The 17368-nt window shown below is 50.2% G+C and overlaps 1 protein-coding gene across 5 annotated transcripts in view; it reads right to left on the reverse strand.

Annotated features, from left to right (window-relative positions):
• Positions 1-5702: 5702 nt before the first annotated feature.
• Positions 5703-17368, reverse strand: part of AGAP1 (ArfGAP with GTPase domain, ankyrin repeat and PH domain 1) — a 574296-nt gene continuing 562630 nt past the window's right edge. For all 5 annotated transcript variants that reach the window (XM_082631241.1, XM_082631240.1, XM_082631242.1 and 2 more), the window contains 2 exons: positions 16150-16405; positions 5703-13649 (listed from right to left, as the gene is read on the reverse strand). In XM_082631241.1, coding sequence (XP_082487367.1) covers positions 13446-13649; positions 16150-16405 — 460 coding nt within the window. In that variant the 3' untranslated portion in view covers positions 5703-13445. The remainder of the gene's footprint in view (positions 13650-16149; positions 16406-17368) is intronic.

The following is a 17368-nucleotide window of genomic DNA, read 5'->3' on the forward strand; positions in this document are numbered from 1 at the left end:
AAGCAAAAAATTTCAACCCCAATAGTGTTAAAATGCAGATAGACTAAGGGATCCTATTTTTTTGCCTTTCTCATTGGAAAAGAAAATGTTAGCACCATATCGGTAAAGTGCTGGGGACCAGGCAGCCACATTCCTGAGTGAGTGTTTAAATCATATGAGCCAATTTTTTTTTTTGACATGAAAAGTTGTTCATGCTCATTTAAGTTTAAAGAAGTAAGTTATCATGACAATTAAGGGCGCCGAGTGATTATTGATTGGATCTTGAATGAGAGGAAAATCAGCTATAGACATTATTGGGACAATTGAGGAGATTTGAATATGGGCTGCATATTATATCATATCAATGGAATTATCTTGGGAGTGATAATTGTCTTGTAGTTACGACAGAGAAAGTCCTTGTGCTTATTTATTTAAGGGTGAAAAATCATGATGTTGGTAATTTACTTTCAAATGGTTCAGCATCGTGTGTGTGTACATTATCATCTTTCTATTACCTATTTATCTATCGTCTATCTATCTAGCAACTATCTATCATCTATCATCTTTCTAATCTCTATATCTATCATCTATCTGATATCTATTATCTATCTATCTAACCTATTATCTATCTATCATCTATATAGAAATCACCAATGTGTTAAAATGTTAACAGTTGGTGAATACAAATGAGGTATCTCTGATGTTCAATGAAATATTTCTTCAACTTTTCTGTAGGCTTGAAAAATTTCAAAACAAACATCTGCAGGGAAGAGCGGCTGCAAAATAGTTTGAAGAATGTTATTTTTTAAAAGAAAAGTACATTTGTATTTTTTAGAAGGCTGAAAGGACATGCATTCAAATGCTAAGAGTGCCCATCTCTGAGGTGTTGGTAGTTGTTTATTTCACTTTCTTTCCTTATTTTAAAAACAGTTATAGTAGTAATAAATGTTCAGATGAATCAGAAAATTCGAATAAGCAGAGAACAAGTTAAAATCATGAATAATCTGAGAGCGAACTCCTGTTAAGATTTGCTGCATCATCTTCTGGAGCGTTTCTATACATATATACATATATGTAATTCTATGTATTTTTTCCCAGCCAAAATAGAACTCATGGTATACACACTGATAACTTGCTTTTTGCAAACTCTTACTCTGTGTTATAAACATCTTCTCATCTCCTGCAAACTGTTTATTGCTTGCATATGGATTAGAGGGGATTTTAATATTTGTATGGTGTTGCTTAATTTGATGTTCCAAATTTTCTGTGATATTAATGATGGTGATGATTTTTAATACTTACTATGCACTCATTAAGCACTGTTCTAAGAAATGTATTAACTTATTTAGCCTTCACAACCCTCCAATGTGAGTATTACCATTACACCCATTATACAGATGAGCACTCAGACTGTAATAGGGAAGAACTTTTGTATCTATTACAAGGTTGTTTTTTTTTTTTTTTTTGGCCACGCCGCACAGCTAGCGGGATCTTAGCTCCCCAACCAGAGATCGAACCTGGGCCCCAGCAGTGAAAGTGCCGAGTCCTAACCACTGGACCACCAGGGAATTCCCTCTATTACAAGTTCATCACTACAGGGACGTTGCCTAGAAGCTTGAATGATATATAATGGCCCATCTCTGGGAACCCTGCCTCCCAGGTAATGAGCATTAAGCTAAAATGCCTTTGTTTAGCTCACAGGAAACATGCTGACCAGGCCCACCTGTGAATGACTGCAGGAAGGAGGAAATGAACACATCCCCTCCAGAGTCTGCCTGGAACCAGGAGATGTTTGACTTTACTCCCTTCCCTTTAGTGTAAAAGAAGCCTGAATTCTAACTCAGGAAAGATCGTTCTTTGGGACACGAGTCCACCGTCTTCTCGGTCTGCTGGCTTTCCGAATAAAGTCTCTATTTCTTGCCCCAGCAACTCATCTCTCGATTTATTGGCCTGTCGTGTGGCGAGCAGTAAGAGCTTGGACTTGGTAACAAGAGGATCTAGGAAGCCCAGGCTGTCTGGTTGTACAGCCCACATCTTAATCCAATACACTGCTTTGGCAAGGAGCATGACAGTTTGTTGCTAAAAGGCAATATTTCATTTTCATACCAAACAGCTCAGGCACTGGGAGAAGCTGCAGCCAAGCTCTCTGAGAACTTGGCATCCAGGCCAACACCTTCTGTTCAAGGAAGTCATTTCCCTGAGTGTGGTTTGGCAAAGCCAAGATGAATGGGATGGAGCAACAGTGACCAAATTGCGGTGCATTTCGAAAGTCCACACAACCAGGGCACAGGTCCTGGGCTACTCTGTCCTCCCAGCCTCTCTCCAGCCTGCCTGGTGCAGAGTCACCTGGACAGATGGCACAGGAGTGGGCAGCCACTGGGGTGCCCGATCTGTTGAGCATTTAGCAAGAGAGGACCCTGCACACAAATGATCACTGGATCCTCAGCCAGGAGCAGTGCAGTGCCAAGTTCTCATCATTCCTGTTCGTGTGTGTGTGTGTGTGTGTGTGTGTGCACGTGTGGTATGTGTGGTGTGTGTGTGTGGTGTGTTATGTATGTGTGTGTGTGGTGTGTGTCATGCATGTGTGTGTGGTGTGTGTATGTGTGGGTCGTGTACCCTCCACAGTGCAGTAAACCAGGTTCTTTCTCTCCAGCTTGGAGCGCAGACAGACCTTGAGGCTGGAGCAGCGCTTGGTCAATACCACATGCAAATAAATAAGTGCTAATTGCCTGCAGTGTCTTTGGGTGTCAGGTGCGGTTATCGGACTGCGTTTATGGGCCAATTAGGCTCCTTACGGGACTCGATGGTGATAAATCGTGGCTTAGCGTCTCCGGGAATGTGCTAGGGCCGGCGGGGCGGTGGCACCCCATGCGGGCTTCTGGTTGTCCCTGCACGAGCGTGCTGGGACCCGTGGGGGGGCGCCCAGAAAGCCCCGCACATCAATGACCAACCCTGGCCCGGGACCACGGGCCAGGCTGAGGCTCCACCGAAGTGCCTGGGGACCTCTGGGGGGACCCGAACGCCTGGCGAAAGGGGCGAGGTGCTGAACGCCCAGCTGCGGGCCTCCCTCCGGACCCTTCCCCCTTCAGCCCGCTCAGAGTGACAACGAGGCTTGGTTTGCCGAAAAGCAGAACCCCCCAAAGAAAATGGTGCAGGGGAGAGGGATGAACTGGGAGTATGGGATTAACAGAACACACACTACCATATATAAAATAGATAAACAACACGGTCCTACGGTACAGCATGGCAACAGTATTCAATATCTTGTAATAAACCATAATAGAGAAGAATTATCAAAAAGAATATATGTATACTTTGCTGTACACCTAAAACTAACACAATATTGTAAATCAACTATACTTCAATAAAAACCCTTAGACTTTGTGTTTGTTCCCCGTATTTTGTTATTATAAAAACTGTAGCCATGAACATCTTTTACACAAATGTCGAAGTGCTCACATTACTCATTGGCCAGATTCCTAGACATTGAATTTATTCATGTAATTAACACATTTATGGAGCCCCCCACTGTGATGAAGGCTTGTCTAGGCCCTGGATTCCTGGGCCAGAGGGAAGATTTTCAGTGTCTTTGAACACAATTCCGTATCGCTGTGCAGAAATGCTGTTTTACTTCGTTTCCACCAACAGTGTGTTAGGGACAGTCCCACTGTAGCCTGGCCAGCACTGCATACGATCACTTAAAAAATCTTGGCTGTGGGCTTCCCTGGTGGCGCAGTGGTTGGGAGTCCGCCTGCCGATGCAGGGGACACGGGCTCGTGCCCCGGTCTGGGAGGATCCCACATGCCGCAGAGCGACTGGGACCGTGAGCCATGGCCGCTGAGCCTGTGTGTCTGGAGCCTGTGCTCCGCAATGGGAGAGGCCACACCACTGAGAGGCCCGCGTACCGCCAAGAAAAAAAAAAAAAATCTTGGCTGTAAAATAGGCACTCAGTCTCACTTTAGATACCTCACTGAGGCCACAGAACTTTCCGTGGCCTGGAAAGGTGAGTGATTCAGTTCCCCACCCTGGAGGCCGAGAAGCTGTGATCTCCCAGGAGGGAGATGGATGCTCTGACACTGAGTCAAGAGCGCTGGAGGGAAGGTGGGAGCGGTCAGGACGGGGTAGACCGGGACAGGCCAGGAGCCGCTGAGTAGCGGTGAGGCCGGGCCAACCCGCCGACCGGGCAGCTCTCTGGGGAGTCTGGGTGTTGACCGAAGGGTGTGTTTGGATGTTGGGGAAACTTACGGGCGGAGGGGCAGAGACCGAGGGCCGCCCACTCAACACCTGCTCCCCGCTCTTCCTTACCACCAGACCCCGCACCACTGCGCCCCCCTTGCAGCCCTGAATGACGCCACCTGGTCTGGCCAGCCGTGTGGCAGTGGTCACGAGCGGGGCTTCGAGGACAAAAGGGCCGTCTCGGCGGCCCTGCCCTTCTCCCCACCTGGAAAGCAGGCGCTGGATGTGGAACAGCCCTCTGCGGGGGCCAGGAGGTGATGGTTGACCAGGTGGCCGGGAGGAGGCTAGGTCCAGATGGCCTTCTGGAATTGTCCATGCAGCCCTGGTCTGCCTACCTCCAGGTGTCATCCCTTACTTAAAAGAACTGTTTTGTAAATCTCTTACCAAATAGATAACTAATATGCATGTGAATGCAACTGATTCCTCCAAAAAGCAATTTTCTTGGTCCTTTTTTGGCTTATTTACTAGAAGACAGGTCACCTTTTTTTTTTTTTTTTTGCGGTACGTGGGCCTCTCACTGTTGTGGCCTCTCCCATTGCAGAGCACAGGCTCCGGACGCACAGGCTCCGCGGCCATGGCTCACGGGCCCAGCCGCTCCGCGGCATGTGGGATCTTCCCGGACCGGGGCACGAACCCGTGTCCCCTGCATCGGCAGGCGGACTCTCAACCACTGAGCCACCAGGGAAGCCCATAGCAAAGATTTTTTTTTTTTTTTGACAGGTCACCTTTGTCATGGTTTGAATTTGGCCTGCTGGGGGTCATGTGACTGTGTGGCTGGGTGGCACGCTCCCTTCTGTGTTGCATGATTCACCAGACACTCTGTGGTACTGTAGGCTTCCCCACGCCACGGGGAAATCTCAACAGAAACTGTCAATACTAGCATGTCCTGTGATCACGCGGCTCTATCTTTACTGACATGGAAGACTGGGGGGTTGGAAAGCCATCCGTCTGTCTGTAGAGAGAAGAGTCTGGAAGGTGCTCCAATGACTAACTGTGGTGACGTCCGGGTGGTGGCATTTTGGGTCTTACCTTCTTTATACTTTTCTGAATTGGGGGATAAAGATAGAATGTTATTTTGCATGAGAACATTTTAATAATATTAGTAATAACACCGTCCTGGAATGGGTTTATTTTCTAGCCACTGCTGAGTCCTCATCACATATCTGGGGCACTGTGGGTCCAGTGCAAAGATACATCTGAAGCATCTGATGTATCAGAACTTCCGGGCCCAGGTGATCCCTGGCTGGAGGAACGAGGGCCTCTTGGAATTTCTTGTAAATAGGTCAGAAGAGCTGCTCCTTGTTTTTTTCCCTCTTGCCATGACTGTAGCACCTTGGGCCAGTGTGCTCATGCACGGGGCTGCCCGGGCCTAGCAGAATCCCTTCCGTAAGCACTGACCTGGGAATAGAAACCCAATTAATCATGACAAAAAATGCCTTCCCCTTCCCCCCAAAAAAAACCCAAGAAAAACCTCCACGGAAGCGGTGTAGACATATTTCCATTTCTTTATTAGAAAGAGGCCTCTACACTATAGCCACCTCTCTCCATTACTTTACACATTTTTCTTTTTCTTTGTCCCCTTAGAATACTGTACAGCTGACACAAAAAAATCCCAAGGCAGGAAAATACAAACTGGCATATTTAATCAAAACAAGATCATATGAAATAACAAGCCAAGTGAAATGTCTGTCAATGGTTTTAATTACAGTACAAACAATATAAATAAAGCATCATTGAGTCATTGTGAAACAAACTTGCTGAATGAGGTAATATAAAAACAACCAAAAAAAAAAAAAAAACCCCACCTCTGGATAAACCCCAGGCTACTCTTCCATCTTCTATACATGGCTATTTACAGAACAGAGAAATGTGCTAAAATGTGCCGAGGCGCGGCCTTCCCTATGCCCTCCTAGAAATGCCTCTCAGTCATCACCTTTGACCTGCTCAGGCTTCCCTTTCAGAAACACACCCAGTGGCAAGATGAGAACCCAGTTCCAAGTCAGGGACAGGAAGCCACACCCTCGGACTCACGTGGCGATGCCTGTGGCTGGTGCGGCCGAATTCTAGCCCTTCTCTGGGCCGCCAGCCCGGTCCTTCCGGGGCTTGGCAGAGCGCCTCTGATCAAGTGCACACGGCAGCCCCAGCACACGGGCACTCAAGCCAGGGCAGGGGCAGCAGCCCCAAGAATTTGATATATTTTAGACACAAAACTCAGTCGGAGGAGAGAAACCGTGCTGCTTTTGAAGGTTTGGAGAAGGCGTTATTTCTAAGACCAAGATGCGTGAACAGCCACAGAGCAGTTTCTAAGGGTACCTACCCGCTGCCTATCCACCACAGAACAGCTCTGACCCGCACTCAGGTCCACCAGTGCACTTGTAATCGTCCTGGTGAGAAAACTGCCGGGACCCAGTGGGTGGGACTGGGGGGCTGAGAGGTGCGTGTTGGGCTCACATGAGCAGTAAGAGCTAACTCCCTGGCTTGTCCCCAGCTCACGGCACCCTGGGTCCAGCCTCTGTCCTCCCCAGCGGGATGTACCTCTTCCCCAGGCGGCTCAGTCAGGTGCAGAGCTGAGTGCAGTGTCCCCAGCTGGGCTGCTCACCAAGGTCTTTGCACAAAGCCAGGCACTCTGGGTTTCTAACACAGGCATCGTTACAGGGGTGGGGAGACCTGGGACGTCCTTCACCCAGCCCGACACACCTTTAATTTCCAGGAGCCAGTTCTGAGTATGAGCTTCTAGGGGATGGGCAGAGTCTCCTTATTACAAGAGTATCTGAACCAGCTCAGGCATTAGCTTCCGGGCCGGTGTGGATGCCGTCCAGCACTAGGGAGACAGGGGCATAATCTGATTTAGGGGCAACTGTTCCCGACCTTGGGTGTGTTAAGGGGGTCTGCTCCATTCCAAAGCCTCTCCAGCCCTCTCACATCTTGTTTGGTTCCTTTCTTTCATCTGCATCTCAAAAGCTGAAGGTCATGGACCGCTCACCGGCACTGAAATCTGGATGAGTCCTAATTGCACTCGGACAGGCGAGAACCTCTCTTACGCCTTGATCACGACCCTCGGGGGTCCTTGCCACAGCCAGGCCCAACACAAGACAAGCCTCAAGCCCACCTCTCACTCATGCAGCCACCTTGCCTCTCCTTGCGCACAGCCAGCAACTGCTGGGAGCCGGGTGTCCCGCGGTGGCTGGAAGCCAGTGATCCTGTCCTTTTAATGGGGCAGGCTCATGCTGGTACACCTGCAGCCTTTAGAGCCACCTTGGGTCTCTGCTGGGCACGCCTGCCCCAACCCTGCCCTCTCCCCGGCACCGAAGGCCTTTTTCTGGATGGCTTGAGGGCCTCAGATAAGGACACTTTTACCAAAAAGGCGCAAACCCCCAAACCAAATGCTGTCAACAAAAACAACCCCTCATAAGTGAAATGCCTTAAGGAGAGGTTTTCAAGTTCATGGTCACTGCACCCTTGCTTTGGGGAGGGTGCTTGCTACACTGGTGAAACAGAAATACTTCTAAAATCTGGGCTTTAAAATAAAAAATCACAGATTAAAAACAGACTTTTTCGTTTTACAGAATCCCCTGCTGATGAAATGTCCTCTAATTTCAACTCAGACCCAAACTGAAAAAGCCAACTGGAAAAAAGTGTCAATCTATGTTTAAAAAGCAGCAGACATCCAAAATGAGACAGGGAATTTATTCATATTTTGTAAAAAAAATCTATTTTAGGACAGCATTTCTTTTCTAAGGGGGAGAAAATCTGTGGTTTGGGGATGATCACGTCTTAGGTGGTTGAACGTCCAACATGGAGGTGCTGACCCTCTGTGGCAACATTTCTGTCTCAGATGTCACAGCACCTTGGGTTCCAGTGACTACTTCCTGGCAGTGATGGAACTGAAAGTCTGAGCAGTGTTTCATCTACCCCAAGTGATTAGCCCAGCCGGCTTCTCTCGTCTGCATAACCGGAAGGAATCTGATGTCTTGACTGAAGCTGATTTAGAAACTTGACTGAACAAGGACTTGTCAGCATAGGGCACAGAGCAGGGCAGGAGCAGACCCTGCCTCAGCAGGCCAGGTGTGTATCCGGGCCCCTGCCCACACCTGGGGGCCCCGGCCTGGCCAGGGTGGAGCCCACCCCAAAGACCCACTGACCACAGGGCTTCCTGAGGACAGCCACTTGGGGAATCCAAAAAAGAAACACGTCTAAACCATGGCTAAAAGAGAAAAATGCAAGTCTCGACGCCAAAGGCCCTTATTTAGCTTTTTGGTGAAGGATGGGGGTGAAAATCACTCCAAGACACGACTTCACAGCGTGTGAAACCCACGTGTAAAGAGGCAGTTAGAAATAAATTATATTTCCTGGGAAGGAAAGATGTGTATCTTCAGCACGTTTCTATCTGAGTTCCTTCCTGATGGCTTTTCAGTTTGTTGGCTTGAAGGACATAAATACGGTCCAGGGGAGCTCCAGAAAAGTCGCAATGACCTTGCAGGGCACGTGACAGAGAGGATGTGAGCGGGTGGAAGCAGCCCGTCCACAGGTGACGGATTTGCTTTCCAATTATCTGTGCCATCTGAGCAGTTTTTGAGACCTGACCCTACTTTACTCACCGAGGACCTACATGGTGGCAAGGCTTCCGAGCCCCCCCGGTGGGAATGTGGATTGCCCCCCCCTTGCTTCCAGAACATTCTAAATGCAAAGAGAAAGGACTGGCGGGGTTGGAGCCACTGGGGCCCACGTCACCCGTGAGCACAGCTGAGGCCAGGGATTGGGCAGGAGCCAATGGCCACTCCCGAGGGGGAAGCTGGTACCACCAAGGGCAGGCCCAGGACAAGGTCACTGACCAGCCACAGCAGCTCAGTGAGGGACAGAGAGAGAGAGAGAGAGAGAGAGAAGGAGGCCCTGGAGCCTCAAGCCACACCCTGCCAGCCCAGGGTGCCTGCAAGAAGCTCTGGTTTTAAAGAGGAAGCAGGATAAGGACACTGAACGGGCCCCAAATACGAGCGTGCCCAGCGGCCTCTCAGTGCTGGAGGAGGCGTCCGAAGGACAGAGGCCTTGGGATCGACAACACAGCAGAGGGTGTGGGAGAGAGAAGGGTGGTCTCGGCCAGAAGCAGCGGGAGTGAAGGGCCTGAGGGGGACACTCACCCTTCCGTCCTCTAGAAAATCAAACTCAGACTCAGGCTGGAGGGCGCATGGCGGTGAGTGATGGGGAGGGGGCAGTGAGGGCTCATCCCCGGGGGAGGGGCTGCCCGGGAGGAGGGGTCCTCGGAGAGCCTCACTCCCACGGACGACAACGACGACGACGACGACGACGACGGGCTTAGCAGAGACAGAGGAGGGTCAGAACCTCGACGGGAGGGGCCGGCAAGCTGGCCGCCACTGACCCCCCAGGGCACTGGCTCGGGGCAGGTTTCCTGACTGGTGCTCTTGGCCCCGTCCTATCCACGTTCTGCTCTCCTGAGCATCCCATCCCTGGCTGGGCATCGGGCTGGCATTTATCACACTGGTCCAAACGTCACCACACCCTGCAAGGCCACAGGGTTTCACAGCTGAGGAAGGACCCTGGGCAGCTGGATGGGACGGCAAGGCCAGGTGAACCCAGGTCTGCTCGGCCCCAGGGCTGCCCATCTCGTTGGACTATTGTTCCCTAATGAAGTAGTGACAGCTCCTTTGCAAATGTGGGGAATGAGCCTGAATGTGTTCAGGTGGCACCAAACTGGGAGGCCCGGAGCTGATGCTGGAGGCCGAGGCTGGGTCTAAGAGGACCGCACCAGGCGGCACAAACCTCAGAGGAGGGGGCATAAGTGCACGGCCCTGCGCCGGTGCTACAAGGGCCATAGCCTGGGCCCGTGGCCCTGCAGGAAAGGTGCTGCTTTAAGGATTCCGGGCCAGAGTAATTCAGGAAGAGCTGCTCTCTCCTGCACCCGACAGCCCAGCGGTCAGCAAGCACCCGCTGCCCTCACCTGCTTTCTGGGATGATTCCACATAGGGTGGGCTTCCCGGGGGACAGGAAACTGTACCTGCTTATGGGACCAAAGACTCATGGCAGTAACGTCACTCACTCACCCTCGACTGCTCATCTCCTGGGAAGACCGGAGACAGAAGGCACCTGGGACCCTGGCTTGGTGAACCATCTGTCTGTCCACCTCAGTACTCGAGGTCCACCCATGCACTGTCAGAATCAAGGCTCCTTTCTCCGCAGGGTTCTCTTGGCCACAAGAGAAATCCAGAGAGGTCTGCAGTACACCAGCTCACCTGTGCAGGTGCCCTCACAAGTGGCTGCCTTATCACATGGCTTCCCCAGCCAGTGGGTTTCTCGTCAAGGAAAAATTTGAATTCTGAATAGAAAAGGTTACGTGGGTTCTGCAGTGGTGGCTTCCTGTGTCACTGTCATGTCCCTGAACTTACATGGAAATAAACTATGAAAACCAGACCCCCTTCCTCAACTGGTTATTTCTAACACTGGCCCCGGGTCCTTGCTTCTCTGGCCTTGGTGTTAGTAAGGCTTTAAGATGGGAATGAGAGCGTTGTCAGCAAAGAAAGGACTTCTAGTTTGACACTGACATACAAACAGACGAGCCACCGGTCACCTTTATTTTAAAAGAAAACCCTTAAAACCCACTACCGCCTTTTCTCTGTTGCCAAAACTCAGGGCTCGAGAAAGCAGGCTGCCCCCTGCAGCAGATCAATATCGCTAAAAATAGCAGGAGAGGGGTCGAGTTTTCTAAGAAGGAATCAATGAAGTCCCAGCGCTGGAGGGAGGGAAGGGAAGAAACCAGTCTAGCATTCAGGTCGTGAAGGGCTAAGTGAAAAAAGAAGTCATCTGGGAAAATATTATATTATAAACACGTATAATAATCTGTACACACCCATATACATCCCAAAGAGAAGCCTTACAAGGAACTCCGTTTCTTTTCAAAAGAAGGCTTCACTGTGATAAAGCATTCCTACAGTGGGAATTAACTACAATGAAATAATTTAAGAATTTCGTTTATACTCTATCTGCGTTCACTACATAATGTCTATGCTAACGGGGAGGCCAATGCGCGTGGCTGGATTAGAACAGTAATGCGTTCTTCAAAAACAGGAAGGACTTCCTTTTTTCCTCTATTCACATTTTAAGTAACCACACAGCGATGAAACAGAATTAAAAATCGGGTGGAGGGATTATGGACCTGTTGTCAAGGCTCCCAGGCTGGAGGCTTCCGCACCTGTTATCCTGGGAAACCGCCGAGTTCCACTGAGCTGCGTCAAGGTTAGAAATGCCCATGAAACACTGACCCAGGTAGAAACTGCGTAAAGCTTTATTTTTTCCCCACCTACTTTAATTTTTTTTAAAAAAGTGAAAGAAGAGGAAAAACTCTTACAAAATAGAAGGTTTAATATATGAGAGCAAGGAACTTCCCGGAGGCGGCAGAGTGAACGTGGTCCTATGTTTCTGTGCTACATCAGTCCCATGCCGTCCTTCAAGGTGACGCCCTCTCCCCCGTCATACTGCCAAAGGGCTCAAGGCACAGTTGCCCCCTCTCCTTTTTCACCTAAGGTGTCACGATCTGGTTTACTATGCTTGGCCACCACGTTGAAGGTGGCCGAAGTCTGAAGCAGCCAGAAACCATGACGACGGCCAATCGGGTGATGTACTAAAATGACGGGCCTGGCCGCCAGGCAAAAAAAAAAAAAAAAGTCTCAGGGCGTTTCATGAGTCAGTCTGTGCTCCCAAATTGGCAGCGGCGGTCAGGATGGACCTCTGCAAAGTGCCCGGGTCTGGGATTTGGAAAGTCAACCCAAGCGTTGCCACAGCCTGTTCCTCTGGGTGGGCAAAAGTAGGGTCAGAAGGAATCACACGCCTCTTTCCCCCTCTAATATGCTTTTATCCCCCCCTTTCTTGATTTTAATAAGCAAATTGTACCACCATCTTATTCTGATATGCTCCTTTTTAGAAGCTGTATATCACATTAATGGAAGTGTTTACTGCTGGGAATATTTCCCGTGTACAATGATCTGTAACCCTCTTATCTCAACTAGTTGCATATTATTAGTTCACATCCAGTTCAATTTATAAATTAACAGAGGTGCCATTTGTCTGTACAAAAATCAATGCATATTTATGAACTTCTTTTATTCAAATAGATTTTCAACACATCTCATCTAAAGACAGAATACAGAAGCCTGTGTGACTTGGGCAACGTGGCCCCAGAGTGACTGAGACCCAAGACACCCACCTCGGCAAAAAGACACAGACTATCTCTCAGGTTTGGGCAAAAATAGCCTTTTACGCATTTACTTAGTTCACTAAATGTGCTCAAAATGCTGCTGTTAGCTGAATTCGTGATTTCCTTTTGAACTTCCAAGTCACTCTTATTTATTTTTTCCATTTTGTTTTTGCGCCAAGGAGACTGCCGTCAAATAATACTCGGCAACTGATTTCCTCTCTTTGGACTGAAAAATTAAACAGATACTAAATTATGACAGTGAATTTAGAAAGGAGGGCTCCAAGGGCTTGAAAGAACATGTCTGGGATAATATGATGCTTCTAAGAGTATTGGAATCACATCGTGGCAATCATCAGAGCGTGCTGTGTAACTACCTCCTTGGCTAATATGCTTTCTCCTCGGTGATGACTAATCATGTTCTATTAAACAGCGGTAATGCTGGAAGAACTCAACTATACGAGTGTAATGAAGCCAGTATTCTCCCTGGACAGATTAGCTACAACTGATTTGACACATACCATCATAGGGGCTTCAAACCTGACAAACTTGGCTTGCTTCTGATTTATGCCGTCAAGCTCCTCGGAGAAGAGATGAAACCCAAGTGTTCCGTCTGGTGGAGGTGAAATGTACTGATGTGCTGACCTGCGCGTTAAGGGGAGCCGCCCCTTCTCCTGGCTAAGCGCCTCCCCTCACCCACGTCCCGTCCCTTGTGCCACCCTCTGTCTCCCGGCCACCGGAGGGACCAGGGTCCGGCGCCGTGTGCTACCATCAACAAACCCAGGCCCGCCAGTCGCTCCTGTGTGTTGATCAGGGGAGTTTATGCAAAGGAATCAATGCTCCAGCCTCCGGGCCTCCTCTTCGCCCCTTGAAGACCATCCAGGTTTTGTGATTTCGCTTGGCGTGAGGGGGTGGGGGGTGGAGGCGTGGGGGGTTGGCTGGGGACCACCAGGAGGAGTGAGGGGACGCGACGGGACTCACGTGGCGTGATCCCTGAGGGCACGTGGGAGGCTGCGGGCACCGCCGGTCCTCAGATGATGGTGGGCACCCTCCCGCCGCTGTTGTTCCGGTTATTGTTCTTCCTGGACAGGTTGGGGGTGGCCATGAGCACGAAGCGCTCGTCGGGGCAGCCGTACTGCAGCAGGACGTCGGTGCACTCCTGGCTGGAGGCCTGCCGCGCGTAGGCCAGCGCCGTGTTCCCGTGCGCGTCGCGGGCCATCACGTCCACCCCGTACTGCGGAGGCAACAGAACCGCGTTAGGGTCACGGGAGGGAGGGGACAGGGCGCTTTGTTCAACACCGCAGGCAGCTGGGGCAGATGCGGACCCCGGGACGCGCTACCAGGAACCCGCGGGGGACACCAGCATCCAGTGTCCCTGCCCCTGTCCCCCCTACCCCCGCCAGGTGTATTCTTTTCAGAAAAGAATGTGCTTTTTGCATCGAAAAGCCCCTCCCCTGTGCGACAGAAACGGACCAAGGATACCTCTAGTTTTGCTATTTCTATTTTGACTTTCCAATTATAAACACAAAAAACGATCACTCTTTCGATCTCAGAGGCGATTCATTTTCATTGTAGGAAATACATAGGTAATATATAAGAGCACAAGAAGAAAAAATCACGTATAATCTCGCTATTCAGAGATAATCTTGGTTAATCTTTTAGCGGATTTCCTTCTAATGGTTTTTCTTTGAATCTAAACGCATATATGAATAACTGAGATAAAACTTGCACAAATAATGTGTATCTTTTTTTTTTTTTTACTGAACTTGGTGCTCTGATAATTTTCTCAGATCATTAAAAGTTATTCAAAAGCATGACATATAACAGCCATATAATATTCCTCCGTATGAACATAACTCAGTTACTCTGTCCTCGGTAGCTACACATTGTTTTATTTTTTTTTAATTATTTTTTAAAATTTATTTATTTATTTATTTTGGCTGTGCCGGGTCTTCATTGTGGCATTCAGGATCTTTTTTTTTTTTTTTTTTTTTGGTTGTGGCATGAATGTGGGGATCGAATCCTGACCAGGGATTGAACTCAGGTCCCCTGCATTGGGAACGCAGAGTCTCACCCACTGGACCACCAGGAAGTCCCTACACTAGTGTTTTAAAGTTGTCATTGGTCTAAATAGTGCTGTGATGTACATCCTCATATTGAATCTTTCTCAGGATCTCTGATTGTCAGAGTGATGACTAGAAGGGGTAATATGAGATTAAATTACACAAATATTTTTAAGCTTCTGGATCTTGAGAAAGGGTGGACTGATGTCCACTTCTTCCACCACCATGGATGGGAGTCTCATCTCTCGTCTTCAGGAAGCATTAGCATTAAAGGAACTCTTGGCCAATTTGAGGGGGAAAGATGGCATGCAATTTGTTAATGGAACTAACTGTGTTCCCCCAGACTTTATATGTTGAAGTCCCAACATAGGAACTGTATTTGGAGGTAGGGCCTCTAAAGAGGTAACTAAGGTTAACTGAGGTCATATGGGTGGGGCCCTAATCGAATACGACCTGTGTCCTTATAAGAAGAGAAAAAGACAGCAGAGATGCATGTGCACACAGAGGAAAGGCCCTGTGAGGACACAGAGAGAAGTCTGCAAGCCGAGAGAGGCCTCAGGGAAAAAAGACCCTGTCCTCACCTTGACCTTGGACTTGGACTTCTGGCCTCCAGAACTGTGAGAAAATAAATTTCTGTTGTTTAACCCCCCGAGTCTGTAGTGTTTTGTCAGGGCAGCCCCAGCAGACTCATATGCAACTGCTAACATGAAGCTGAACACTGAGTGATTCTGATATCTGTGTATCTAATTCTCCCATCACACCCATCCCAAGAGTCAGGTAAAAATATGTAGAAACTGGCATCATTCTCAGCTGTGCTGGACAGACCCATCGCCTGCCCCTGGGGTTGGGAACAGAAGAGCCCCCAGCAGGTGAGCCACCTCTGGACAGTGTCCCCCTACTGGTGAGCACACACCTCCCCTCCCTACCCAGGACCCTCTCAATGGGCAGCTTTCTGCCACCCTTCGAATGGGGACCTGCCGTGGCCAAGGACCCCAAAGGCATGCAGGCAGCAGCCAGGCAGGGGGTGTGGGCTTCTCAGAAGCAGCTCCTGGTGGCACAGTCATTTTCTCCCTTTCTTCTCCCCATTCAAGCTGCATGGCAAATGCTTTAATAGAGATTAAAAAGATAACTTTCCCCAGTGGAAATTAATCGGAAGAGTCCAGAAGAAGCCCTTTGACAAACTCCGACCACATCAAAGCTCAAAGTCTAGGGTCCAGCATTTTTGTGTTATGTGAACGAAAAATCCAAAGGTGAGGCAACGGGAAAACCACATAAACCGTTCAGTTTATATCCTCTCTCTCCACCCCTTCCCCACCAAACGATGATGGGAGTCTTTTGTAAAAGCAACAAGAGGAACATCACCAACTATGCTTGACCCAAGGCAGGGGTCATCCCAAAGATGAACTTGGCAGAAATGCTAGCAAATGCTGTGCAAAGTGGACCACTGTGCCTGCGTAAGGAGACTTCATTCCTCCCTTTTAAACTGGTGCTCTGTGTGTGCCCTCACACAGGTGGGCTGAAAGGGAGCCCCCCACCCCAAATCCTAAATTCCCTATTACTAATGCTTCCCACTTCCAGGCGGGCAACAATAGCCTTCTCCCAGAATGATGCCCACGGAGCTAAGTGCCTGCCGCGACTCGGCTCCCCACCGAGGGCACATGGGTGACCTACCCAGATGAGGAGCTGGGCCAGGACCACATTGCCCTTCCGGCAGGCCAGGTGCAGTGCCGTGCGGCCGTCCCCCTCCCCGCAGGTCTCGTTCACTTCGTCCCGGGAGCCATGCGCCAGCAGCAAGATGACCATCCGCAGGTCCTCGTCGGCGGTGGCCCGCAGCAGGTGCTGGCCCAGGGACAGCTCCGTGCACGTCAGCGGGGCCAGGAAGAGCTTCTGCTCGTACTTGGCCCGGATCCACCTCTCCTTCTCTTCCCTGCAAGAGTCACCAGACAGGCGAGGTCACGATCGCGAGGGAGAACCGAGGCTGGCGCCCTCTGCCCAGCCACCACGTGTGTGTGGTGTGTGGTCCGGAGGTGTCCAGGAGGCGGTGACAAGTGCCTTCACCCGGCACCAGGAAGCCCCCCTCCGGGGAAAGGCTTCCCTACAGTGTACAAAGTGGGTCCCCACCAGGAGCACCACCTGGGCACCTGTTAGAGATGCAGGTTCTCAGGCCCCGTCCCAGCCCCCATAATCAGAACCCCTGGGATGTGTTTTAACCAGCCTTGCAGGGGATTCTGACACCCTAAGGTGTGAGAACCAGGGATCGGCCTTGAGCTCTCATGTGATTTCTTTTGCTTTTTGTGGCCCCAGAAGAATCACCCTGCTGCCCGGGGTCCCGCCCAACGCAGGATGGATGCCACAGGCCCGATCCACTTTAAGCAGCCACAGTCAGAGCCAGGATTACAGACCACTTGGCTGGAGTCCAAGGGGCAGGGTGGCCAGCGGGTTCTGCCACCTGGGGGCACCTCGAGGGCTTAGTCCTCAACCTCATTGGCCGGGGAGGGGGTGTGTGAGCTCGGGGGTCTTATACACACTCCTGTAGAAGAAAATGTTGCTACAGACCACATATGAAAAGGCAGCGAATCCAATGGGGAAAAGAGATGTAAGCGAAGCTCGTGACCCTGCTCGGCTTTGTTAGCTCTCGGGATACCTGGGGGAGCCTCGGTGAGGGTGTCAACAACTCCTTCAAGACAAAGAGCAGCCGGGTGGGTTTTCGAGGGGAAGTGGGCTGGGGCCCAGCCTAGGAGGCCAGGCAGGTGGCCCCCTGAGGCCAGAGCTGAGTTAGGGTGCAGAGGGCAGGAGGACATGGGAAGGGAAGGTGTGAGTCACTACGAGCATGGCAGCTGGTGCCCCTCCCCCAAGAGTGTAACACCAGGGGGTGGGGGTGATAACAGGC

This window comes from Mesoplodon mirus (assembly GCF_964341445.2).
Source record: "Mesoplodon mirus genome assembly, chromosome: 8".
NCBI classification, from domain to species: domain Eukaryota; kingdom Metazoa; phylum Chordata; class Mammalia; order Artiodactyla; family Ziphiidae; genus Mesoplodon; species Mesoplodon mirus.